The sequence below is a fragment of the Macrobrachium nipponense genome, chromosome 38, assembly GCF_015104395.2.
Source record: "Macrobrachium nipponense isolate FS-2020 chromosome 38, ASM1510439v2, whole genome shotgun sequence".
NCBI lineage: Eukaryota > Metazoa > Arthropoda > Malacostraca > Decapoda > Palaemonidae > Macrobrachium > Macrobrachium nipponense.
The window spans coordinates 8,115,720-8,143,552 of NC_061098.1; the positions used below are offsets into that span (position 1 = coordinate 8,115,720).

Sequence of the window (27,833 nt, forward strand, 5' to 3'; positions counted from 1 at the left end):
AATTAGTATATACTGCATTCTGCAATATTAGTTCAGCTTTACATTGAGTACTCGGTGCCATGGACTGAGTACTGATACCATTTATTTGCCATAAGATATACTGTGCCTGGAACCACACTACATAAAAATCATACGGGAAAACGATCTACAGCAGATAACTGAAATCTTGTTATTATTTGCTAAACGACATGAAATCAAGAGCATAAACAAAGCAAATTTGATAAAATGCAAATTTTCCCTTTAAGTGATCAACAGCCAATTACATTATTACAGTACTTTAAATCAAATTGAGAGAAAACAGGTTAGCACAACAGTTCATCATTATCTCAGCTACATTTGGAACTTCAGTAACTTCAATTATGGCATGATTTCTAAATATATCCTGCAGTTTGCCTCTATAATAATCTTCTTCAATTTTCATTCTCAAATAAACACTCTTTTTTTGAATAGTTTCATTGTCATACCAAGATTCACATCTGTATATAGTAATAGTACAGAGTGTACTAGATTTAAATATAACCTTTCTTTTATCTTATTTCAGTTATAACTGCTAGACAATACGTACAACAATAAAAACTTAACTGACCTTTCTAAATGAGTACCGGTATCATTCCATCCTATCCTTTCATAATGTGGATTAATTAATGTTGAGATGAATTCGAGCATATTCTTATGGGCCGGATAGTTGAAAAGGAGCTCCACCCACGAAAAGAGATGACGCAACGCTGTGTGCCAGGGTATATAGCGAGTTTCGTTGGGCAGATATAAGCTCAGCTTCAGCGCCACGGTTGCATTAATTGTCCCAGCCCTGACAATACAAACAGAATCAGTGCACGTTTCTGTGAATGAAGTTACTACTGTACAGTGGTATAAATCACAATTTGCTCTATCAAAATTGCTTCATAAAAACAAAAGAAACTGGTGAAGACTGAATTCATTATAATATCTTTTTACATATCTGCAGACCACAATGATACCATGAAAATGTAAATTATTATTTATGTAATCTACTACATTAAAACAAACAGTAATGATTTAGTATTAAATAAAGGCAAATACATATAACTTTACATGTACGTAATTTGGAAAAGCAAAAGCAAATAAGGAATCCCTTCACCCAAGTTCCACCTTTTCAGCAAAGGATTCCGCAAAAGCTTTTAATATTTAGAAAGAATATGCAAAGTTTGTTCCACCTCAGAGTGTAGGCTTAAGTGATTTTAGGAGCAAAAACTACTTACAGTACTAAACACTACTGATATCTGTTCATTATTATGGTACATAATCATTTTAATGTTTGAAAAGTTCATAAATGTACCATTATCTATGGAATAACTTGAAACATGCTATACACTGCTACAAATATGCAGAGATGAAAACACTGATCGTCTCATATTACTGTGTACGTATAAATATTCCATTCATACAAATAAATCACTTGGCCCAATGAAAATACAATCAAGAAAAACAGGAAGATATGATTCCAAGTTTTCAGCCTCGTTAACTCCATAAGCACAAGAAAACGTGTCAACAGAAGCCTTACTTGTAAGTAAAAGACTTTTCATATAATTAAAGTAACAGCTGTGAGCAAAATCTTAAAAAAAAATAAGAAAATATAAAAGAAAAAGTGCATTTTCTTATTCACCAAGTTATTGATCATGAAAATTCTGGCCAGTCTGTAACTAAAGATATTCACTGTCAGTTTCAAATACCATTCTATTAACTGAAAACTTTTCTCTGCTTGTACGTATTTAATAACAATGACAGAAAATTTAATTACCAACATATGATATCAATAGTCAAAGGCTGATGCTTTGCACATGCATACAATAGTACCTACAATCTCTACATGCACACTATATAGATATAGAAATAATATTTATACATCTGAGGGTACAAAAAATTTTGGACCTGGCCTGAAACACAATAATGCTTCTAGAGAACTCACTCTTCAAATATCTGGTAGCACAGAATACCAAAGTAACAATGTGTAGGATATATATGCTGAGTGATGTTCAGTCTTCTTACAACCAACCTTCCAAAATAAGAACCAAAGTTCTTAAACATAATAAAAAACTTATTCTGTTTCTAGCTTGATCAGATGAGACTTGTGAACACAGATAGCAGCACTCACCTCTCTTCTTCCACAAGGAAGAACAATACTAGATTAAATTTTTCATACAACAAAAATCAACCAAAATATTTTAGCAGCAAAAAAGGCTTTTGTCTTGAACTGGCAATTTTTCTGTAAATGAAATGCGCAACTAACAGATATATTTTTTTATACATGTAAGTGTCATATAATCAGGTCCATTAACCTGTCCCACTCAATATTCTAACTAAATACCTTTCTGAGTCAATACTTGTATCCCATTATACATATGCTTCTGAAATGTATTATCAAATGCTTTGATGTTTTTAAAAACTGAGTTATTTCTAATGTAGAACACAAGGTAAACAAAATATTTCCTATTGCATGGGTACTTCCATATGGGATATAACCTATACAAAATCCTGACCCTTGCTACTTCTTTCCTAATAAACTGCAATATTGCAGGTTGCGCAAAAAACTACCTACAGTATATATCTTATTTTTAGGAAAAGCAACATGAAAAAGTATGATAACTTTATCTAAAATATGAATGATGATGATGTGAAAAAGTAAAGATGTGAGCATTAGCACTGCTAACCAAATATCTTTTGCTGCCAGCATGAATGAGGCATGAGATTTAACTTCAAAATGAATTGGTCAGTTGCTTGTAGTGCAAATCAGGTCTTGTAGAAGTGGTGTGAATCAATGCTTTCCCTACTGGTAGAGACTGACGTCTGAGAATATCAGCTAAGCTACTCTTCATTTAAGAATGATTATTAATTGGTTAACAAGTCATGTTAGCACGTAGTTGTGGTGCATATACAAATTTAGAGATTTGTACATGTATGAACACATTTGTTACTAACCTATATCATTGGAAGATTTTTCAAGAAATCGACCCTTCAAATAAGATTCCCTTTGTAAATTATGAATAATTATTACTGGAAGTACAGTCACCAAGAGCTTAAAGTAAACTAAAACTACGTATTAAGAGATCGTACTTCATAAAACTTTACAATTATATTTATTCCTAGTATACAAACTGATAAATTATTATTTCCCTGGGCAAACACTTACTTTTTATGGTCATCTTTTAAGGTGGTTCCAACTTGCTTTGTACTTAATTTAAAACTGGTGGAAAATGCTCTACATTTACCTTCCTTTGGTTAACATATTTCATTAAAAAAAACTTTACCAACACCTGTGTGTTGTGGGAAAGTGTTTTTCTGTCATTAAATTCACCTTTTACAGAGTAAATTTTGACTGACAGGCAAGTATATGTACCTTAGTACTCGTACACAATTCAACACCGTCTGGACCACGATAATTAGCATCACGTTTTCCTCTATAAAGTACCTGCTCTCTTACACTGAATACATATTACAATTTCAAGTTCTGATGTGTTTGTGCCAGGTGTCAATGTTGCATTTTTCTGTACACTGTTCACAGTTTTAAATGAGATTGATGAATAACTTTTATCCTCACTACTATACCCTACAGGGGGTTAGAATTTACAGCGTGCCTTGCATAGACACTGTAAACCGCATTCAAGATTCTTCACAGCAAACCTTTGGCTCCCAAATTAAATGCTTTCTGTTTTTACTTCTCATCTGTTCCTCTGGTCTAATGTCACTAAGCTGTTCAACTTTAACTTTACTTTGCTCCAATATTAAGTTATCATTCAAGTACAAATCCTTCAGGTAAGCCCTATGAATTTCTTGTAATAAATCAATGATCTTTTAAAATGTCTTGATAAAAAAATCAGTGATAATCTAATTGACGTGATGACAAACAATCTGAGATCACTGAACATATATGAAGGGATATTCGAGATGCATTATGTCACATGAAATGTGTAAAAAATATGTCAATATGTCACAAAAAACCAATCGTCTGTTGGTTTACTGAAAAACCACTGAAAGACATTCTCTATGGATGACTGTCTTTCCTTTAGAAATTCTAGGACACAAGATACAAGGAACTAAGTTTTAAAATTATTCAATAGTTTGAAAAATACATTCCTAATTACGACAGCTACTACATCACTGTACGACACACAAGACAGAGGAAAAATTGTAACTTCATCGTTACGAAATATTCATTTAAAACATTTGGTTAAAAGCCATTTAAAAAACACTGTTCTAACACCTCACAAACAGTTGGAGAACTCTTAAAAGTAACAGTAACAGTGATGGATTAATTTGCATCAGTGTCATGTTATTCCACCAACAGAAGTGGAAGAGATACTCAGTATGATAAACAACCCACTTGAATCATTCAGACAATATTCCGTCCCATGTTGGCAATACAATAGTAAAAGTGCAAAATACCAATGAAACTAATATAACTACCTGCCTGTGAAATCTATAAAAAAATTGGTTTTTTATGACAAAATTTTCATCATAACAAAAAAATACTACGAGTGCTTACCTAAAATACACTACTATAAAAAGCATTGTATAAAGACAGTACTGATATTAGTACCTATTAGTATCAACAAATCATTGGAGGCTCACAAATATTCACTTAGCATTCATATCAGGCAAAATGGAAGAAAAAGCAAATGAGTCACAAAATAGATTGGACCAATGGAAATAACAGCTTCTCACCAGTTTTGAATGGTAGTGCAGAATGGACTGGGAAAGAAGTAAAATGCTTATTTGGGACAAATGTGGAAACATTATCGAAAACAAAGACTAAATAAATTTCCTGACCCTTTTGAGGAACTGAATTGATAAGGATTTCCCAGGGGGAGTACAACCACCTATTAGTACTGTATCAAATAAACTGAAGTTTCAATGACATACAAAAGTGTAAAATTACAACTAAACAGGCATACTTTACCTAATACTGATATTAATCAGATAATCAACTGCATACGCAATGACTCATCGCTTGAAGTTACTTTTAAATAATTAACGCATATGGAAGATTACTGTGCCAGTGATTCTGTGTCCCACAGAACACTATCATGTACCATTATGGTGTAGTACATATATGGATAAGTTACACAACACACTTGTAAAACCCCATCCCAAATTACCACATTTCAATCTAAATTCATCCTCACATGGTTGAAACTCAAGAAATTTTGTTAACTCAAAGAAATTAATTTATGTATGGAACACATTCATTCCTGAAGTCTTCCCAAAGACAATACTAAAAACAAAATGTCCGAAATAAAATAAGGCATCGGATAATCATCTACAGCCATTCCCCTTAATGACAACTTGAGCTAGCATAAAGCATCCAAAATTTTGCAGTAGACTTCTGAATATTTGAGACCTATAAGATTATGTACATCTTTCTTCCAGAAAACAGAAATTTAGTCAGCTCAAAAGACTCTTCTTGAACTGATATGACAAATTTTTAATCAATTTGTATTTTTCATAACTAACAAACCCTCGGTCTGAACATCAGGGTAAATCTTCTAGTGGCTGCTGGAAATTGGTAAACTTCACAAAATTGTGTATGAAAGGGCCTTTTGGCATCTGTGCTTGGTCACGAGTCATGTGGAGACACCCACATACCCCCCTATTTAACCCGTGACCACGCTAATTTTTTTTTATGCAAATACGTACTGATGATACTCGTGCAGACCAAACCTCCCTCATTCAACTTGTAAAACCCAAAATGCAATTTGCCACACAAGGCTACTGGATGCTTAGAGCAGGATACGATACCCAGTAACTTTTTGTATTTATATCAGTTCTCAAGTAGATTCACATAAGACATTTGCACATCCTGTTCTTTCATGCTTCTCAGAATCATGAACATGGCTCACAAATGAAGCAAGAATGCAGGCCACAGACTCTTAGAGATTCATGTCGGAAACAAAGATGTATAATCTGCTTAAAACTAAAGATTAGGAACAGTACCAGCATTATTGCAGAGACTGTATGAAAAAATATCCAGTTCTTTTATATAGAAATAATACCACCAAGCTTTAATGCCCCATAAAGTAATGGCAAAAAGTTGGGAAAAATTGCAAGCTTCTGAATTTTATTGGTTTCTTGTAAATAAACTGATAATATTGGGAGTTATCAAATAATATCTTTATACATAAAAATGCCTAAGACTTTATGATCATACAAACAAACCAAAACTGTAGCCTGAGACTTAGTCTAGACAATTGGTCAACATACATGTAAAGAGGAACAAATTGAAGAAATTGTTTACACCCTTGAGCAATTTGCGTACGTATTATACATCTGAATCATGGAATGTTGCGCAAATCAAGTCTTCAATTATTCCTCTGTCTTAAAAAAAAAAAATCTTTTAAAAAACATGTGAATTATCATGTTTCAGTTTAAATTCATATCACAATATAAAGGCACATTAAATATTGTCTGCCAGGATTGCAATTTTTTACTTCATCCTAACTCACATCAGTACGACAAAAATATTCAGTAGAATTAAATCATTAACTCAAAATAAGCAATGATGATATGAGTTGTGTAGTCATCCAGTAAGGATCATGCAAAACACTGCTAACACAACTGTAACATTAACTAAAAAGTCTTTGTGATATAAAATATAATCTGGAGAAATACTTTCATTCCTGTAAGCTTGTTTACAATAAAAAAATATGCAATAAAATAATAGTTTTACCTCGCAAACGATGCTCACAAAAATCAATGATTACGAATAACTCTATGGTCATATTTCAAGAATGCAATGATCTTTTCATGCCAAATATATAAGCTCACACCAAATAAAATTCTGAAAGCGGCAAACTTTACCAGAACCTAAAAGCAATATTAAGTTACTTGAAAAATAAACATTATACTACTGTAATTCCATTTCCCATGGAGCACAGTCAGCAATATGATTTCAATAAAGATGAAAATAACATCCAAGAAGAGTCCTCAATCAATATGAAAATATTCAACAATGAAGTTAGTCATTCTGAAAATTACCAGAAGTCAACTCAAAAGAAACAAAAGGGCAGATAACATACTACAGACATACATACATACATACATACATACATACATACATACATACATACATACAAATACACAACAGTTTCATGCTCTTTTCAGCAGATTTATTTCCTAAGGTAACGTTTAAGTGTTCACTGCAATACTGACATCCTTAAGATTAATTCATGAAATGTTTTGTGAATCATGTCAGTCATCATTTTGTTTTGCTTACACTGCCAAACAAGTCCAAAGTCTTGATGTTATTTAAAATAACACTACTTTTACCTCAGTTCAATATTTCCTTTTACCTATACGTACATACTACACTGTACTGGTATACAGTACTACTGACATCAAGGCATATAACATATAAGTAACGCAAATTTCAAAAGATTTTGTATGATAAACGAGAAATCTAGATCTAAAAAGACAATTCAGTCAGAATTAAGCACTATGAAACATCCTAAATAAACCTTCTGTTTTGGTATGTTGATGATCACATGATTTTCTTAATGTTTACTATGAGAAGGCAAGAAATAACACACTGCAGGAAAAAACAAGAAGTTTATCATCATGCAAATAAAAAAAAAAAAGTGCTCAAACAATGCCAAGGCTTAAAGCAATCCTGTGAACCTTCTGGGATCTTAAAGAGTTGTTCAAGAGAAATCAAAGAAAAATATAAAAATGATAGGAGAAAATAAATCTTACTGCACGAGGGTTGGACTGTCATAAAGACGGCCCCTAAAGGACGAAAAACAGCAGAAGTTATGAATCCAGTATCACCTACAATGGGCGGAGGTAGGCCACTTGGGTCTGAGGGCATTTTTTTTATAACTGAGGAATGGATTAGGCATGGAGAAGGACGAGGGCACATTTCACACAAGCATTTAATATGGTTGGGTATTATCTGGTGTTTATTTACTATTCTAAAAGAAAAAAAAAGTCTCTTTACACTAACTAGTATTCATATTTCAACATACCTAAAAAAAAACACACAGGACTGTATTACAAATACTGCACTATAAAAAGACTAGTACTAAATTGTGTTTTTACTACTTGAGACTCAGAGGTCTGGAAAAACTAAGCCCTATTAATAATAATAACTACATCAAAATCTAAGCAAAGGAAACTATAACCAGATTCCTAGATTATCTAAAACGTAAAAACTTTACGAGGGACTCTTAACTCAAACTCAGAATTCAAGACAACTTTCCATAAAAAAATACTTTGATTGAAAGAAAAGTGACAGGATCTAATAAAAAACAAATGAAGACAAGTGTGACACTGACACACAATTAAATGATATATATAGTAGGTACTTTACATAAAGCTTTGCTTAATATCTACAGTGGGACCCCGTATTCGCGGACTCACACATTCGCGGATTTCTCTCGGGAACGTTTCCCCGCATTATTCGGGGAAAATTCGCACATTTGCGGTATTTTTCTATGAGAAATATCCACAAATTCCTGGTTTTTTTTTATCAATTTCATCATAAAATGCACTTTTTGTGGTAAAACTGTTAAAAAAACCAAGTATGAACATTTTTAGTGGGTTTTTCTTGAGTTTTAACTAACAAAATACTAGGCTGTTTTTAGCGTTTTTATAGGGGTTCCAAACATTCACGGGTTCTAACTATTCACGGGGGTGTCTGTTACACATCCCCCGTGAATACGGGGGGACCACTGTATACTATATGTATATGTAACTAGATCCTGAGGTTTCCCTCCAAAGAACTGATCATTATCAAAGATTTTTACTGGAAGACAAAGGTCAAGAAAAGTATACTAATACCAAATTAAAAAAAATCTGGAGAAAAAAAAAAAAATGTCAATAATGGTTACAACACAGAGCACAAATTCATTACCAGTGTGGGATCAAAGGCTTATCAACTCACTTAGGATGCACAGGGCAAATAAGTAAAGGGATAAGCTTGGCACAACAATATTCCAAAACACATTTCTCTAACAAAAAGTTCTGCATTATAAAAGCAAGAACACAAACATGTCACTACAGCTAATCATAAACAAAAATATATTTTTGCCATTTAAATTTTCTAGTGTATGAAGCTGTCATATAAATCGTGAGGACGACTAACTCAATAATAACATTCTAGCCTGACCAAATAGATGTCAAAATAATCACCACACAAATAACTATGAACTTATAATAATTGCAAATGTTTTGTGAGATACAACTGAATATCTATTTATAACATACATCTCCATAAATCACCAAAAATTACATTTTCTCAAAAGTCTAATCAAGAGTCTCAGGATATATACTATAATAGTTTAAGTCCAGCTTGAAAACTCACAGTTTCTCCTTTTTTAGGACAAATATCCTGCACATTACATTTTTTCAAGTACCCTAACAGACAGCACAAAACTTGTGTGAGTGGAAAAATTAAACTGAATAAGAAATAAGAAAAGTTTCTGGATACTTTACCCAAATTAATTCTTTTCCTTCTATGCCAACAAATGCATTTTCATTCCTCAAAAAGTATGTGAAAATTAATACTTGTGTCTCATGTGTAAGTTTTGTTTCCTTAAAAATACAATTAGGTAATAATGAAGGTTATTCAACCTCTGGCAAGCAAGGGTTCAAATTTGCTTTCAATAGATGACTGCCTGTAATTTAATATGGGTAAACACTTATATTCAAAGTTATGTTCCATTCATAGTTCATGGGGACAGTATAAAAGCACACAATTACTAATCTATTACAGGTTCAAATACCATAGTCAGATATGTGTATTTCTAAGTAATTTACACAAATATTTTAACCTGTTACCTAGTCCTAAGGCCATGTCTACATAAGTTACCTGTATATTTTTGTCTACAAGTGATAAATCTGTCCTTGTCAAATAAAAAGCTTATGTCTGATAGAGGTAATATGGAGGGTGGAAAAGTTGAGTTATAAAAATCTTTTACGATGGCAGTGGACAATCCTGAATTAAGGAGATGGAAGGATGACTGTTCACAAAAAGAAGAGTAAATATAGGTGCAAAATTGTGTGATGCAAAACTTGAGTTGTGAATGAGGTGTAGAAAGGTTAATGTTTGATGCTGGTAAAATAGTGATTAGGGATAGTCAAGAAAAGCCACAAAAATTACTCAGCGAATCTGACAGTATTTGCCAATGGAGGAAGTTTACACTAAATGTGAGAAAGAGTCAGGTTATAATACGAACTGGAAAAGATGGTACAGTGGACATTCATAAAGATGATGGAAGAATGAAAGCTGTTGATTTATATAGGTATGTGTGAGTAAATGGCTACTAAAGAATTGGTAATAAATGTTTGTTTACTTCAAAAAGCTCCCATTTCATAATCACTATAAGTTATGTCAACTGAAATGATTTCACCTTGAGAATAACTCAAATCAAAAGGTGTTGTATTTGCAAAGATTTTGCAGCGTTTCCTTGTTACCAAATTATGTACAAAGTTTGCACATGTCCCAATTTTACATTCCAAAAGAAGGCTCAAGGTACCCATTAGTTTTTCACAACCATGCTGATATACTCTAATAAACTGAAAATGGACTGAACTTTTTCAAAAGCACAACTGGAATGAATCACCATATCACCATGGGTCTCAATAATTGGAACTTTTTCTATCTTGCAGAGATTCACACTATTAGCCCTACCTCACAAAACAAAATATTACTATAAAACTTTTATCAAACAGAATCAAGCCAAAAAAAAAACACTTATGGGAATTACTGCGATGAAAATATTAACAAACACTGTAATAATGTCCTTTGAGAATATTCAGTTTCTCAAGAACATGTAAGATGAAGTATTTACAAGAAATGCAAATATGACATCTAACTGAATTTCAATGTTAAATACTCACATAATCTTGAATTATTATGCCTAAAAATGAAAAGAATTTGTTCAGATTTCAGTTCTCCTAATAAATAATAAAATCTCTCATAACATGAACCTTACTAAAGAGTACGAAGGAATGTTTCAAAACCTTTCCTAATCACACCAGCATATTTTCTCAGTGTACTGTTACCACTAGGGTTATGATTTTTTCAGCAAATCCTTTCAGGCTGCTAATTTTATGACAATAACACCACTTCTGAAAGATCTGTGAAATGCTCACAGTCAACATAAATAAAATAAAAAATATGAATCACAAAACAGTATTTTTCAGCAAGTTGACATAACTAATACTTAGTAAAATCAAGGATAAAATACACCGTCTGATGTCTACTATCTTAGCTTTAAAGAATGCTGCAAATGATATTTCCTCCTCAAATACATTTGACGCAAACATTACTGTGCTTAACATGTACTGTGATACTGTATCTACTTGTAATTTTCTACACTATAAAACTAAAAGGTACTGAAAACTAGTCCTAACCCCTAGGTAAGGCTTAACAGACTTTACTAAAATACAAACAAAAGATAAGATACATACTTGACGAGTGTAAATGCATCATCTATCAGAGATGCTCTATCAGCCGGCAAGAGTACTTCGTGATCAGTCAGAAGAACATTGATAAGAGCATTCCACCCTGCATCATCATAAGTTACCCTGTAGAAACCTCTCTGACCAACATTAAATTTGATCCAATCGACCTCTCTGGGCACTAAGAATTCAACTGCAATATAGGAGCACATTAATTATAACCTTGCAGTTCCAAGCCATATCAGCATAACTCAATTGCATTTGAAAATATTGTGACACTAAGTTTATTTGAAAAAAATAGCATCGTAAAAAAAATTCATTATAAATATTTGCTTAACACAGAAACAGAAATGGAAATCTTATTGATCTGAGCTGTATATCCTGAAATACAATGAAATCAGCACTCATTGTACAATGAATTTGTAACAAACAAAGTCACATACTATGCGCATTGCCAACCCACAATGGGGTGGTTTCATTGTTTCATCCTTGGTGGTGTCGGTCAGTTATTCTTCAACAACTATGGTACTGGCCATCTGCCAATCTACAAAAATATCCTCATTGCGTTTATCACCTTACTATGAGCAGCTACAAAGATTTCATACCAAAAGAAAATATTGTTTTTAGTGCTTTTTTTATTTTCTTCAGATAAAAATAATATTTCACTCAAAGTGCTCAAGTGGAGTAAATTTACCGTTCAAAGACAAAATCATGCACAACATGGATTGCAGAATATTAAGAGGAATGTGCTAGACAAACATTAACAAAAATCATACAGTACATATAATAATGACTTAGTCTAGTTTTTAAGTAAATTAATATTCCCGCACCTGCATGAACAAATGAAGCAAGTCTGGAAACAATTCAAAACAATTCAGAATAGCTACTGGTAACCCAAGTTCTTAAAAGGAAAGTTTTGATTTACCTAAGTTACCCCTTGCTTTTAACTCTTAAAAGTCCTGTTAGTGTTCCAACCATTTAATGTTCTGGTCGATATAATTAAGTTTCACTTATCCAAAGAGTTTTTAATAGTCTTCCACCATTCTACTGATTGTTCCATTTAAAAGCTGATGACCTCTTTCATCACAGGTATTTTTTATATCTTGAGTCATGCCACAGATGAAGAAATTTTCTTCCATCTATACATGGAAATGATTGTCTCATCATAATGATGATGTGAGCATCTGTCTACCTGCTTTCCTGAAACCAATTCGCTGCATACAATTGGCGAGAATGTTTTATGCTTTCTCCATTCATTACCATGTTCGGACTCCCCATCTAGGGACCACTGCCTTTCCCATTGTGCTTGAAGGTACGACAAATGACTTATAAGTAAAGCATGTTGTATTTTCCACTATCATCCCTGGTCTCAAGGTAACTCGCAGCAAGTCCACTCTACTTTTAAAATTGCTTTGCGTGCATATTGCTAAGGACACCCAAAAATGGGAAGGAGTGCCTTCTATGGGCACTTACAATTCCTGGCTTTTGGACATAAAAGTAAGTGGGGTTTTCCACCTCCTACCGATTTGGACAAAGGACAAAGAGTAGAACTTGGAGTGTCTGGAAATAAGTGATCACTTTCAGACAATGGTTGTAAGAAGCTTGCAAAATGACCCAAGATGAGATGAGCTTATTTCAAGAGAAAACTATTTCCATGTGGAAAGTGGTGCTTGTTTGTTTGAAGTGGCCAGGACACCTGACAAAATGAAAGATTCCAAGGTACAGTGTATCATGTTAATATGATCAAGCCTTGTGTGAAAAAGATGAATACCAACACACCAGCACTGACCTGGTTACATGGCAAATTGCTACACTTAGAAAAGTGCTGTCCAAGAATAGAGATGAGGGAGAAGCGGCAGGAGTGGACAGAGATGGTGGAAGAGGGGTAAAAAATCAGCAAGGAGGAGTAGAGAGAGAGGTGGAAAGGCAAGAAGAGGAATGAACAGAAAACATGGAGGAAGGGGAGGAAAATAAAGAAGGATATGTAGTTGATTATCCTATGGAATGGATAGAGGACACATCCAGCTTACAATAACTCCGGAGTCCAATAGAATTTGATGACAAAAGCATGATATCCATGCGCTTATCACCACATTTGCTAAGATATTCCCTGACATTCCCGGCCAACTGAACATTATCATGCATGTTGCAGATATATGAGAGGCCCAGCCAATCCAACATCATGGTACCTGAATAGCACAATGTACTGTATACTGTAAGTGGAAACCTGATGGAAGAATTCATTTTTGCACAGCCTGCACAAAAATTAATATACCAAAGTAATGTCCTTTCCATTTACCAAAAAACAAAATACAATGATAAACTTCAGCGGATAGTGGTGTGTTTCTCTCATGGATAGGTCTCATGAAATTTCCACCTTTGTGGCTCCCAAGGAAATGCCTGAACACAGATGCTCCTCATTTAATGACGAGCGCTGTTTCTACAACTCAGTCAATATACATAATGGTCCATAAGTGAGGTCCTGGCACTTACTAATATTTTAAGTATACTGTACTCTCTCTCTCTCTCTCTGACAAAATAAAAGAAAGCTCTAATGCCAAATTCTTTATTAAGAATGTTTTTATGCTGTAACTGGTTAACACTGTACAGTATGTGAAATTTACTAAGTTTTCTTAAGAAGATTGCTGCTCTGGCTATAACATTATCAAAAATACGATGCTTCAAGGCTGTAAAAATTTTGAAGCCATTTTTGTTGTTAAAAAAATCCCTGTACCCTATTTCTAAATGGGATCTCTTTATATCATATGGGCAAATATTTCATACATCAAACAATGGAACGAGTAGATAAGACTGAATGAAGCCCACATATCAAGAACTATATGAGTAAATACACATTAAAAAATTAAGTTTCTCACATTCATAAAAATAAGAATAAATATTAAAGCTGAAAGCCAATAACTCAAGATAACAGTATATTTATTCAAAGAAGAAAAAATACCACATTAATGGTGTGTACTAACTGTTTATCATTATAATAAGAAAAATATATGAACTATTTCATACACTGAAGGTATCAAGAAACCATGAAAAAACAAGGCATTCACACACACACAAGCACAGACAGCTAGCAACATAAATGGAATCTACAAAATACTGTACTGTATTCAAACTAAGTGATGTGGGGTATTATATGTGACAGGAAATAAGGAGAGTGAAAGCAAACAAATTTTAACACCAAGAAAATTATATAGGAAAACTTACTGAAAACAAATCAAAGTGCTACAAGACTTACTGTCAGTTAGATTCATCCAATATATTTCGGATTTATCTGGAGCAGAGCTTGTTATATAGGTAAGAGGGACATGCCATTTGTAACCCATAGTTATATTCAGGGGTTCATTTGGATCTGTTACATTCTCTTCACATACCAAAAACCTCGACTGGCTTGCCGTTACATGACCGTCTTGCAATGTAACACTTATTAGAGGGAATCCAGCTTGCAAGGTCCAAGTATCCATGATACCCTACAATGGGAAAAAATGTTATGCCATCTCTTGAAGTTAAAAAGATATAAGAAAGAGTTATGAAAATCAATCATATCTTTTAAAACCAGAGAGATATAGCTAGATGAACTTTTTACACAAAAGGCTCAAACAAACATTTAAGAAATTAACATAAAGCTTATGCAATACACCCAAATTTAACATAAGATTTATCATGCTATCAGTATACACAATTAAAACTATTTAGTTCCAGTATCTATTTGTATAGTGCAATAACCATTACTGTACACAGCTTACACTTTGGTTTACAGTGATCAAATACATACATCAATACTTACAAAAAGACAATCTTAGTCTTTCTATTATTATTATTATATTATTATTATTATCATTATTCCAAAATAGTTAAATCATGGCCCAGAGTTATCTCCTGACAAACAATCACTGCACAAAGGAACAGTTAAAAAGATGAAAATTGAACCGAGATGTTGCAAACTAAAGGGTGCAGAGAAAAACCTGCAGCTTTAGCAATGAAGTTTAAAACTGAAGGGATGCTGCAAGGAATTTTTGGCACTGCCTGCATGAAAAATCAATTATATTCCCACTGGAGCAGATCTCCAATCTTCTGCAGCATGAGGGTATAACCAACAACTATTTTAAACTAAAGCATTAGTCTGAGTAAAGCAACTGTTAGTTTACAAAATATATTAAAAATTTTTTTCAATACTTTAAGAAGGATGCATACTGGAGTCAAAGTACATACACTAAAAGTTCATGAGCAGCGAGTCGACAAAAATCAAAATTTAAGCTTTTAAAATAACAAAGATTAATGTTGATGTAAGCAAACACAAAAGGTATACATTCAATCACACATTCACTTTCAGTGGTGAGCGAATGAGATTTAGGTGTGGAAAGTTTTGCATTACTACTTCTAGAGTGAGGACTATAGAGTCTGGAAGTTTGTTATTCTTTAACAATGATGAATCAATTCTTAAGATGTAATTTTGTAACTAGAAAGTACTTGTTACAAGAGTTTAGAGCAAGTAAAACTTATCAAACAAAATTTTCATCACTTACTTTAATATCCAAGAAATGCCCCTGCTTCTTTGTAACCTTCGTGAGGGCATCCCACAAGTCATCTGTTTCAGCACTGCCGAATTCATGAGCTTCAAGATACAGCCTCAGGCCTTCCTTCAGTAAATCACGGCCAAGAAATGATTCAAGCATGCTAATTATTGAAGCACCCTGCAAATACAGGAAAATAAAATAATATAATAACAACCAAACAGACAACAACAATATCGAATTAAAAATACTTAAAGATTGTTCAAGAAAAGGAGCTTACTTTGCTCAAAAACATCCAAGGTTTTCAAGAGATGGGGATCAAAACATTGACACTGGATGTACTTTACAATTTTAGTTCCCCTTTGGCCCTTCTGTAAGTAAATTTCAAAACTATCCTTAAAATTCTTGAAATCATTCAATGGTAAAGTTAAAGAAGAAATGATGAATAGAAATGAAATTCTTAAAAACAGAAATTTATTATCTTACAAAACAAAAACTCATTAATTTACTCCAGCCTCTGTGAGTCAGTGCAATCCCCAGACACTAAGAAAACACTTCCAGCATGCCAATATCTGCGCAGACCCTTTAGCACCACTTATAAAAGTAAAGCCTTTCCCTGTGTCGCTGCGACAAAAGGGAGTGGGATATGAAAATTTCCTGTAAATTACAACAAACCCAGTAATTTACTCAGGTAAAATGGCTTCTACTACCCCCAGGGGCATTGAAGGACCAAACACACATCTTGCCAGATGGAAGCATTCTTCTTTGAGTGTTCTGAAGATAGCCTAGCACACAAATATGAATTAAAAAAACAATATAAATTTAATTTGACTGTGGTTATCATATTTTAAATAATAATACCGGGGTAATACTAATGATTAATTTACCTTGTTATATGATATTGTATCAAAAATAGATTCAATTTGTGCTGGATCAGATACTGGAGTGGATATGGGATGGGATGCAACAAGGGCATCCAAATCAAGGGCAGGATGCATCTTTTGTACGAGAAATTGTTCTTGCATTGCCCATCCTGGTTCAGCATTATCTGTCCCAAGATTCTCCATAAAACTTGCAAAACCTTCATTTAGCCATAGATCACTCCACCTGTTCAGTCAAGAGAGTGATGCTGTGCATTAGAAAATATGGGTGAGTAATCCACTTTCTTTTTTTTAAGTTTTCAACATTATTTAGCAATTGCCTTCCATATTAATTTTTTGTCCCTAACTCAAGAATTTAAGAATTTTCAATTTTTGTACAAAACATTCCAACATCAGGATACAAACATAGATACCTGCAAGAATAACATTGTAAAAGTAATCTTTAACTTATAAAAATGTGGCAAAACTACCTTCCCCAAAACAAATAATAAAATGACAAACAGAAGGAAAAAATGATAAAACCTCATATGCATGGGTACTTCAAGCACATGGTACTATGTTGTGTCACACAAAAGATACCGTTGCTTGATCACAGTTAAAATTTTGTAGGCATGAAATAAACCCAGTAATAAATTGGCAACCATATGTAGTAGAGAAAAGGTTAAGAATATAACAGAAGTCTAAGAAAATCTTACCATGACATTGTAACAAGATTCCCAAACCACTGATGTGCTAGTTCATGAGCTATAACAACTGTTACTCTCTGCTGTGCTTCTGATGAGGTATGAACTGGATCGTACATGAGAGCAGTTTCCCGGTAAGTGATCAAGCCCCAGTTTTCCATGGCTCCAGCTCCAAAATCAGGTATTGCAATCAGATCTGTTCAAAAGATCTTGCTCACAATAGATACACACTTAACACAATTTACTCAGTATCCTCACAAATTTTATTTTATACAAAAACAAAAGGATTGTGATCATTCTCATTTCACAAAACAAAACCTCAAATCATGAGATTAACACTAACTTTACAACTTATCCACTAACTTTACAACTTTCATTATGGGGAAAATATAAGGAACATGCTAAAAACCACACACATAACTCACCTTGTTTTGGAAGAGGGTATGGTACACCAAAGAATGAATCGTAAAAGTCCAGGATATGAGACGCCATACGCAGTGCATAATTTGCTTGGCTGATCATTGTAGGAGGTGCATATACAGACACAGCCACATTATGTTCAGTGATATTAGTAACATGTTCATAATCACAAACAATGAAGGCCACTAAGTAAGTGCTCATTTCCTTACTTTCTTGAAATTCATCAATCATCTGCAATGTAAGACATCTCTTTTACAAAACTATAGTATGTACACTACTTTAATGAGAATACAAGAGTAGCATATCTTAAAAAATATAATTTTATGAAAAAATTTTATATTCATTTTATACAAGAAATTGGGATGAACGAAATGGAGAAAGAGGCAGATAATGTTCCAGAGGTTTTGATGTCAACCAAGTTAATTAAAGGCAGCTCATTCACATGAGTTCAATCACCAGAATATGACAGCGGGGGCAAATCAGAAGAAATAAGGAGGGCTGAATATAATATGTACAATGGGGATAATGAGGAAAAACAGGTAAGATAATAGAACCTTTTGAAACACTACTATACAAGAAGGACAGTATTTGTAGTTTTGACATCAGCATAAAGGGATTAGATAACAAATATAATAAATTTACAGACCCTAAATAAAACCATTAGCATGAAATCTGGCTGGTTACACCATCTATGTCAGATGCCATAGATAAAAAAAATATACCACAACAAAAAATTTTTCTATTTAAGATGTATACCTTACATTAGAGGCAGTCCAGACCCTCCTGGAGAAACAAGATCTTTCCAAATTCTCACTCACTGTTTCATCATACTAAGATGATAGGCACTGGTAAGGCAATGAATCCTATCTATTAATCTACTTTTTTCAGAGTTCTCCAGTTTATAAGGAGGCAATGATCTCTTTGGAACAACTAAAGAATTCAAAATTACAAAAGAAAAAAAAAAAAGATATTTTCTTTCCTTAAGTCTTAAAAACAAAGCCACAAAATATCAAAACTTACCAACCCTGATTTATCTACTTGAGCTGAAGATTTCAATGGCATATTAAAAAGTGTAAACTGGCTTGGTTCTCGATAAATGCGCAAGCGAAATTTTGCCTTCAAGTGGGGTTCATCAAAACATGGAAATGCTGCTCTTGCTGATGTTGGTTCAAAATGTGTGGTGGCAATATATCTGCAAAAAAAAAAAAAAAAAAATTAAGTTGGATCTTCAATAAAAAGAAAATGTTAAATACCAGGAAACCTAGCCAGAGAAATCTTTTGCAATGACTTTGAAACAGACTAAAACAACAAGAAAAAAGTTTGACAAGAACACATAAAGACATGTTCAATCATTAATTTTTGATATTGAATAAAATTGGATCACTTTTACCACTATAGTACACCTGATAACTGAAATTCAACTCCATTTCCATGTTCCATTTTCTTGCAACCTCAAAAATTTTGATGCAACCCAAAACAAAAGTGTCTCCTTTTATTAAAGAAGTTCCTTGTGAAATGACAGGATTTCCAAAACAAATGTTAGGATGAAAGAGAGAAAGAAAGGATACATATCTGTAGCCCCCGCAAAAAACAGAAAGCTGATATAATATGAAACACTGCATAAAGAAATTATTCCTGAAATAAATTTTTTTGGGGAAATAATAATGTATAAAATTATTATTGTGTGCCTTTGTATGAAGTAAATTTGAAAAGGTGAGGCATTCCAAGCAAACAGGTGAGTTCCCTCACTCAATCAACATATTTAACAATCCTATCAGGGAAACATAACCTAACACAAAGCCATACACAATTTAAAAGACAAAGATTCTATTCCCAATGGACCAATTTGTTCATTCTTTCTGAATTTCTATTATCTTCTATAATTTCTTTCAAATGAACACCATATTCTTTGGAAGCTTGAATTTCAATTCAATGGCCCCTGTAGACCTGTTCCATATGAATAGAATTCATCTTCTGAATAATAATTCAGGAAGAAAAACAAACTTCTAAATTACAGGATTCACACAGTGATCTGATTTCAACAAAAATAACAGTTTCTATTCACTTAAGCTCTCTATATGTACTTTCATATGCCACTCCATTAAAATTCTCCACTCTGTTACACACTATCCTTTTAACTTCATGTGGAATTGTTATTTTAAGCATAGAGAACTGCTGATGTATATCTATATTACTAATAATTGTTCTCTGACCTTGCATATGATTTCATATCCTATTCTGTGTGGTAGTTATTACTTTACACGAAGAGCCTACTTCTTGTTTAATCATAATTCAGTCAGGTGTCATTCTAAAGTAAAAAACATTTAAGACAACGAATAAACAATTTTATATACTGTACTACTGTAATGTACAAAATTTGTAAATAAGCAACCATAAATGCACTGCAATGCTGCATACAGTTGAAATATCATGATAATAAGCAGTGTTTATAAAGCAGTTGTGCAGTTTCACAGTAAATGTGCAGCAAATTGTGGCAGTGCAGTGGGTTCCTAAGAAATGAAATCGATGCCAACTAGATTCACACAAATGTTGTATTCATTGTAAGTTTAACAACTCTCTGGACTACAAGATTAAAAGCGCTAAAATCTTATGTTCTGCAGTTTGTGACCATGATGCATATGGCTTCCACTGCTCGATGTTAAAACATGAACATCATTTATCATGAGTCATCATAAATACTACAAACTGCCCTTCAAAATACATGCATTGGTCAGCAAACTTCCTGTATAAATATACTTATTACCTTTAGAAAGTCCCTGAAGTAATGAACAAGATATAAACTACCTTTTTTTGTGAAGGGCCCATAGCTCCTGAAACAGGTTTTGAATGAAGACTATGAAGCCTCAATTCATTATTAAAGAAATAAAATCAAAAGGCTTAAGATCCAAATAACAAAGACTTAACGTTCTGATATTATTATATTACGTAATTATTATGAATACAGGCAGTCCCCGGGTTATGACGGGGTTCCGTTCTTGAGACGCGTCGTAAGCCGAAAATCGTCATAAGCTGGAACATTGTCAAAAATCCTAAGAAAACCTTACTTTTAATGCTTTAGGTGCATTCAAAACTAGGTAAACTGCATTCTTATTGCATTTTTCATTAAAAAACCTTTAAATATTGATTATTTTGCATTTTTGGTGTCATATTTCATCTGCCAGATCAGTGTTTGTAGGCGTCGTAACCCTGGAACATACATCGTAACCCTGGAAATAATTTATGATGAATAAAATTGAAAAGCGTCATAACCTCGGAACGTCGTAAGCCGAGACCGTCGTAACCCGGGGACTGCCTGTACTGTATTACTACGTATAAGCAAGTTGTCAACCATAAAACCCATCTCAGAGCCATATTGAGCAATAACAGTCTACAATTATTATGAGTTTTATCATTGTATACTGTATGAGAAATGTGGGTAATACCTTCCCTTGTTTTCTAAGTTTTAGAACCTGAGCAAATCTGTCAATGAATTTTTATCCAAATAACACCGATGTCGGTTCAATGAAGGCTGTCTTCAAATAGACTAAGTTCAGGAACAAATGTTTAAGGTGAGTGAAATGTTTAAGCTTATGGTATGGTTTTTATTTTTAATTAGCACTATTTTATAAATTCAATAACTTATGGTATGGTATGGTATAAAGAATAAAATAACCATAGGTACTATACTGCTGTATCACAGTATTGTACAGTTACAGTACATGAATAATGTCCACTTCTATCTCTCTCTCTCATAGTCTTAAAGAGGGTTTTTCTTGTTTCCTTAAAAACTCATCTTAAGGTTACTGAAATGCACTGAGGCTTAAAGAAGATATAAAAAAGGGTCTAACCATCTTCCTGTGAGGTAGATTCCCTACCATTAAATCAAGGGATAAGAAGTGAAAGCTTTGACTATTTCCAGACACTTCAAATACAGTTTATTGGTTGCTCATGCCAACTATTTGATGAACTGATATTATTCCACCTTTTTTCTACTTCAGCAATGTTTTCAAAGAACATCCTGATAGGTTTTCCCTTGATCCTGTTGTGTCTGTCAAGATAACAGTTAATTTTCTTCCTCTCTCTCCATATATCTTCCATTGTTCTCATGCATTACACACTATATGCTTTAGAGGTGGGTATCAGTATTTGAACTCCTACCATTGCTATTCAAAAGATAACCACACTCCATTTTTACTAACAATCTGCCAGTTTCTATGCCAGACCTACCACGATTAGATAGCCTACAACATAGTATCAGGTTTGGGTCGAGGAGCAGCACTGATTTACTTGATAGATGATATCACCCTTAGCAACTGCTACCTACAGTTCCTCAACGGCATTCCTGCCCAAGTAGATAAAACAACTAGCTAATTCCACGGTTTGCTTGGTACAAACTCATCGTCTCTTTTAAAAAAAATACAAAGGTTTATCAAACTACTAATCCTTCTTATGCCAACACCATCCATACCTTCCTCTCTCACTGGACATATATGTTTACCTAATATGCAGCAGGCTGCATACTTGCAGCCAGAATGTTTCAACTACAATTCCTCTAACCGATATAGCATTCATTAAGAAAAGAACAATGAAAACATTTTAATACTTCTTTAACACTATAATACAGTCATCTTTATGTAATTAAAAAAAATATTCAACATCCTTCAAAGTTCAACATCAGACCAATAGCACCAATGATCATGAGATACCAGTGTCTTAATTTGTAATGCCCTGTGACACTAAACATTCACAGGAAATTATATTGCACAAAAAAATCGGCAGCCAATAATCAATAACTTACCTCTTTTCACCTTCAGCTGTGATGTAGGAAGACAAGTAGAATCCTTCAAGGCCTTCTTTCAGATGGCCCTCAAAGCCTAGCCTGAGGGTATAATTACTACCTCGTCGCAGGATTTCTGACAAACCCAAATAAAGCTGAAAAGAAAAGTCATTACTACTATTTTACTAAGCTACTTTGCATTTAAATTATATAACATGAAAGTAAACTGTCTAGATTTTTCCAGCAAACATTGTAAATAACATTCTCTGAACTAAAAGTACATATGGTGTTAGTTTGATATATAGCGCTGTAGTTTAAAAGCTTCTATGGTCCAACCACATCCAAAAGACTATGCTCAATCCATTGGGCATTCAAGTAAATATGATTTCAATTTCATTCAAGAAGATGAAAAGAAAACACCAAAACAACTTTTTTGCCTTTACATTAAAAATGTAAAATCTCAGAGAGAGAGAGAGAGAGAGAGAGAGAGAGAGAGAGAGAGAGAGAGAGAGAGAGAGGAGAATTTTGCCTTTTTTTTCATGAATAGATGTCATGTAATTCTTTTTTATTTCATATTTTCATAGTTTTCATTAAGAACTGCGGGACAACCATTTAGTACATGAATAACACTTTACTTGAGATTAAATAGCCTTGATTTTTGCTATGCAGACAATGCAAAATATATGGAACAATTAATACAATAAGCATTTACACAGTAACTTACTTGGCGTAATTTTATGATGAATAATTGATGTTGTAGGATTATGGTAACAAGTGGACATAAAAAGCTAACCAATTAATTTGAGTCATAAAATGATACACTGAAATAACTAGAGTTTATCAAAGTGAACATACCTGTTGGTGTGGTGGATATTCAAGGAACTTTTCAATTGCAATCTGACTCTCATATTTATTATGTAAAGTATAATTGGCAACTTTCAAGTCACGCCCATGGATGATGATTGCTCTCGTTTCTTCAATAGCTGTCAGCTTGATAGTGAGATTACCTTGGGAAGACAAAAACAGATGAGTAAGAGTACAGTACAGTACAGTAAATGAATCCAATTGATTCCTTATGATTTTTCATAATGTTATGCAACAAAATTTATCAACCAAAGCTTACAAAATCATCAAGTGTTACACTTTATCATCTGGACTTCATGTGATTTGTGTAACAGTAGTGTTCAACTAAACTTCAAAGTATCATTAATCATTGAACTTCATTTTTATTATACTGTACAGAGATACAATAGTGTACATATAGCACATAGTTGCACTTCTGTAACTATGCAGATTGTTGTTTTGTCTGGAACACCATCAATAATATTTGGAATGTAATGCTCCAATTTTATCAAATTTCCATGATATTATGATGACCTAAAATTAACTATACAGTAATCAAATTCCTATAATTTTGTTAGGTTTATTACATATGCATTTCCAAAATCAATATTGAGGATGCTTAACAAAACAGAGAACAGAAACTGAATAAATAAAACAATCTCAAACATCAGGCCCAGAGCCTAAAAAAAGACTGTCATATGAAGCTTACTAACCTCTAACATGTCTTGTTGTAATATTAGGATGAATAATAATGTCATAAAACAATGGACGGACATGAAATGGCAACCTCACATCTGTCCATGGAAATTCCTCCCCATTGGTTGCAGTTGGCACTGTTGGAGGTGGGGAATTTGTTGGGCGGCTACTTAGGCCTGGTATTGGTTCCCCTGTGTAAGTTGCTTCGGGACATCCTGCAAAAAAAATGCAGTAATTAATAAAGGGACTATGGTGCTGTATTTGGTCCTTGTAATAAATATTTGGTCCTTATAATAAATTTTCAAAAAAATATCTACAGTAGTCCATATACCAATACAACATATGCATAATCATGCCATTGGAAGTACTATATGATCTTCCTCTATGAATGAGACCATACCTCTAATATAAAATCATGCGGTAATAATAGTTACCTGGTTTGGTGAAGGCAACAATGAGAGCAACAGCAATAATGGCAACAAAGCTTAGTGTCACGACACAACATGCCCGCTTCTGTGAACATACCATCACAGCACCGGGCTCGTACATAGCCCGTTTGTTAACCATGAAACCGCTTTCATTTGGAGACCCTGCAAAATAAATATTATCATTAAGTTCTCTAAGGCACTCCACAGAACTCTTACCTAAGTCTTCATCTGAACTTTTTCATTTCAATAACACATAACTTCTAACTGTTAGTTTAGGTTATCCTAATTACAATTATTCTGGCATTTGGTCAAGTCTGTACTCCAAAAGACACTACAATGGCAGTAATTCTAAGCCCTCATTCCACGGTAAAGTAGACTATGGCAGTTGACGTTTTCCTACATCATCTTACTTACAGAACAAGAATTTAAAGTAATATTTATTCGGACGACTGTAATTAACCCCCAGGGGCCAGTACTAAACACGCCGAAATACATTGGACGCCCTAATCCCTAATCCGTGCAAGAAACTTAACTGCGAATACGACATCCACTAGGGATTGGGGTGTCCAATTTATTTCACTGTGTTTAGTACTGGCCCCTCGGGGTTAATTACATTCGTCCGAATAAATATTACTTTAAACTCTTATTCAGTAAGTAAAATAACGTAGGAAAACGTCAACTGCCACAGTCTACTTTACTGCGGAATGAGGGCTTAGAATTACCACAATGGCTATGAAGCAATATCATCATTTGTAGTCTATGATGGTCTCAAAGTAATCCAAGCTGGCCAACCTACCTTAGGTTTGGCTTCCAGAGCCTAGGATAATCCTAATTGGAATTTTCTTGAATTTTAGATCTAAAGAGAAGCTGGACTAGCCAATGATGACGCCTGACAATAACATAGTTTAGGAAGGCCATTTGCAGGCAAAGAAAGCCAGCCTCTGTGAGTCAAGGCTCAGGCCTTAAGCCCACGAAACCTCAAAAGAGAATAGCAATATGGTGGGTGCTAACGAAACAGCATAATCTACAGAGCATGGTTTGGGAGTGTACTGTGAATTTATAAAGGCGATTAATTACTCCTTACGCCACAAACGGTACCTGTAAGAAAAGCAATGTCGTCCACGTCATGGTCGCTCATCGTAGGGTCCCGAGAGAACGTCGCTCCCCCTCTCTGTCCGCCGGGGCCCGCAAGCCGTAACTGAACACTAATTTTTGTTACTCGGGTGTCCTCCTCTCAGCCTCTAGAGGATTCCGGGTGGAGGTCTTAGGTTAGGGCGCAGGGTGTTTTCCTTACCAGGGAACTACCCATACGGGATGTAATTCTCCCCCTCAGCACAGCAAGAATCGCGCCTCGCAAAGTTAGCAGACGATATTTGACAGATGAATGTAAACAATGTTTGCAGTGCCATCTATGAGCACAACCGAGTACTAGTGGCCGATCATATGAGTTGTCAAAATGAAAAATCAATCTTAACATTTATCTATATATAATTAATAATGATCAAAACTAATGTAGAAATAATACCGTCCCAATGTTACGTAAATACTAACTCATGCTTTTAACGTAACAAGATTAAAGATACAGGTAATATTTAACAAAAATAAATTAAATATTCCTAATTGCACAGTGGTGGCAACTCTGCAACGAACCATCCTTGAAGAGATCTTACCGCTAAATTTCTAGTTTTATTGCTCCACCGAACTAAAAAGATGTACAATTTCCTGTTTTCACTTCGCCTGCATCTCTCGTCTAAAGCAAGTTCCAACAAATAAACTACTAATAAAACTATCTGGAACGACATACAGTTTTACGCCAACCTGGATCTTGAGATTAGCATAATTCTAATTGTCATCAGACAGCCTAGCCAAATCCAAACAAAACATGCTTAATTTCAGCGCTAAAAGGAATAACATTCAACCAACTGCCGCTATGTATTTTATTCCATATCCAAATTTGTGAGAAAATAAATTGAAATAGCGTCCATGATCTGATTCAATTCGTATCAGCAGAGGCGTTGAAAAATTGTACAACTTATCCTAATTGACAGTCCAGACATATGCAAATATACTGTATCTTATTTACTGCCATGCCTAATGGGATTGCGGAACTAGGTATGTTACGTGAAGAGTATCCCAAAAGTGGCGACAGATCATGAGTTTGTATATTTTATGAGAGAGAGAGAGTTTTGATCTCACAGCTGCTGTATACGAAAGGTTGCTTTGACCACCACAGTCTACCCATAAAATGTGTAATTTTGACTTCCTTCTCTCTCTGCTACCAGTCAAGCGAATGCTCACATCGCGCGCGCACGCACACACACACACACACACACACAGAGCGGAACAGGTATCTCCATAAATCCTGTAAAAACATTGCTCTCATATATTTATTACCAGATTCTTAAGAAAGATACAGTTTCGTTTAGTAAATACACAGGATGATAAACGTACATTCGTGTTTACTATAAGCACGTGTTTGTGGCAATATCTATAGAAGTATTTTCATTCTTATTGTATTCACATTCATTTGCACTGCAAATGTGTATTCAGATTTATACGGAATTACGGACGGTTCTTGAGTGGGAGGGTAACAATTATAAGCCAAAATTCTTTTTTTCATATCAAGCTATATAAAGCACAAAAAGGATTATAAAAACTTCCCAAGTTTTATCGTGGAAAAGTGTGCATTCACGAACAATTTGTGGCATATGTTGCGTAATTTCCTGTCGGTAAAATAAGTATATATATCTCTCTCTCGTAATGTATACTATAGACTCAGGTTGTGGTTTCAGATATCTAAGTCATGCAATCTCCATCTATCTATCTGCCAATCTCTCGTACAAGGAAATATATGAAAATACGTATGAGGATATATCAAGACAGGATGATACTCTCTCTAAAATCTCGGTTACGAGCTTAGTTAGTCTGCATTTAAGATTTACTGAATTACCTGCTCCCTCTCCCTCCTCTCTCTCTCGTCTCTCTCTCGTCTCCTCTCTCTCTCTCTCTACTCTCTCAATTTAAAATCTCGGTTAGGAGGTTAGTTGGCCTGCAATCTCAGATTATCGCTTCCTGATTAATTCTATAAAGAGTTGGCTGACCGACCTCTCCCTGAGAGAATTAAACGAACAAGTAACAAATAA

At 34.1% G+C, this 27,833-nt stretch overlaps 1 protein-coding gene across 6 annotated transcripts in view; it reads right to left on the reverse strand.

Moving 5' to 3' along the window:
- LOC135209597 (endoplasmic reticulum aminopeptidase 1-like) overlaps positions 1-27,833 on the reverse strand; it is a 56,643-nt gene that overhangs the window by 17,785 nt on the left and 11,025 nt on the right. For 2 of the 6 annotated variants that reach the window (XM_064242285.1, XM_064242284.1), the window contains exons 3-15: positions 24,697-24,852; positions 24,280-24,477; positions 23,579-23,730; positions 22,745-22,878; positions 18,967-19,138; positions 17,952-18,177; positions 17,539-17,722; positions 16,850-17,069; positions 15,975-16,142; positions 14,687-14,918; positions 11,443-11,626; positions 7,723-7,755; positions 587-808 (exon numbers count right to left, since the gene is read on the reverse strand). In XM_064242285.1, the coding sequence (XP_064098355.1) occupies positions 587-808; positions 7,723-7,755; positions 11,443-11,626; positions 14,687-14,918; positions 15,975-16,142; positions 16,850-17,069; positions 17,539-17,722; positions 17,952-18,177; positions 18,967-19,138; positions 22,745-22,878; positions 23,579-23,730; positions 24,280-24,477; positions 24,697-24,852 (2,281 nt within the window). Of the gene's footprint in view, positions 1-586; positions 809-4,698; positions 4,726-7,722; positions 7,756-11,442; positions 11,627-14,686; positions 14,919-15,974; positions 16,143-16,849; positions 17,070-17,538; positions 17,723-17,951; positions 18,178-18,966; positions 19,139-22,744; positions 22,879-23,578; positions 23,731-24,279; positions 24,478-24,696; positions 24,853-25,788; positions 26,067-27,833 lie in introns of those variants that run through there. The other 4 variants (XM_064242288.1, XM_064242286.1, XM_064242289.1 and 1 more) reach the window with 4 other exon arrangements.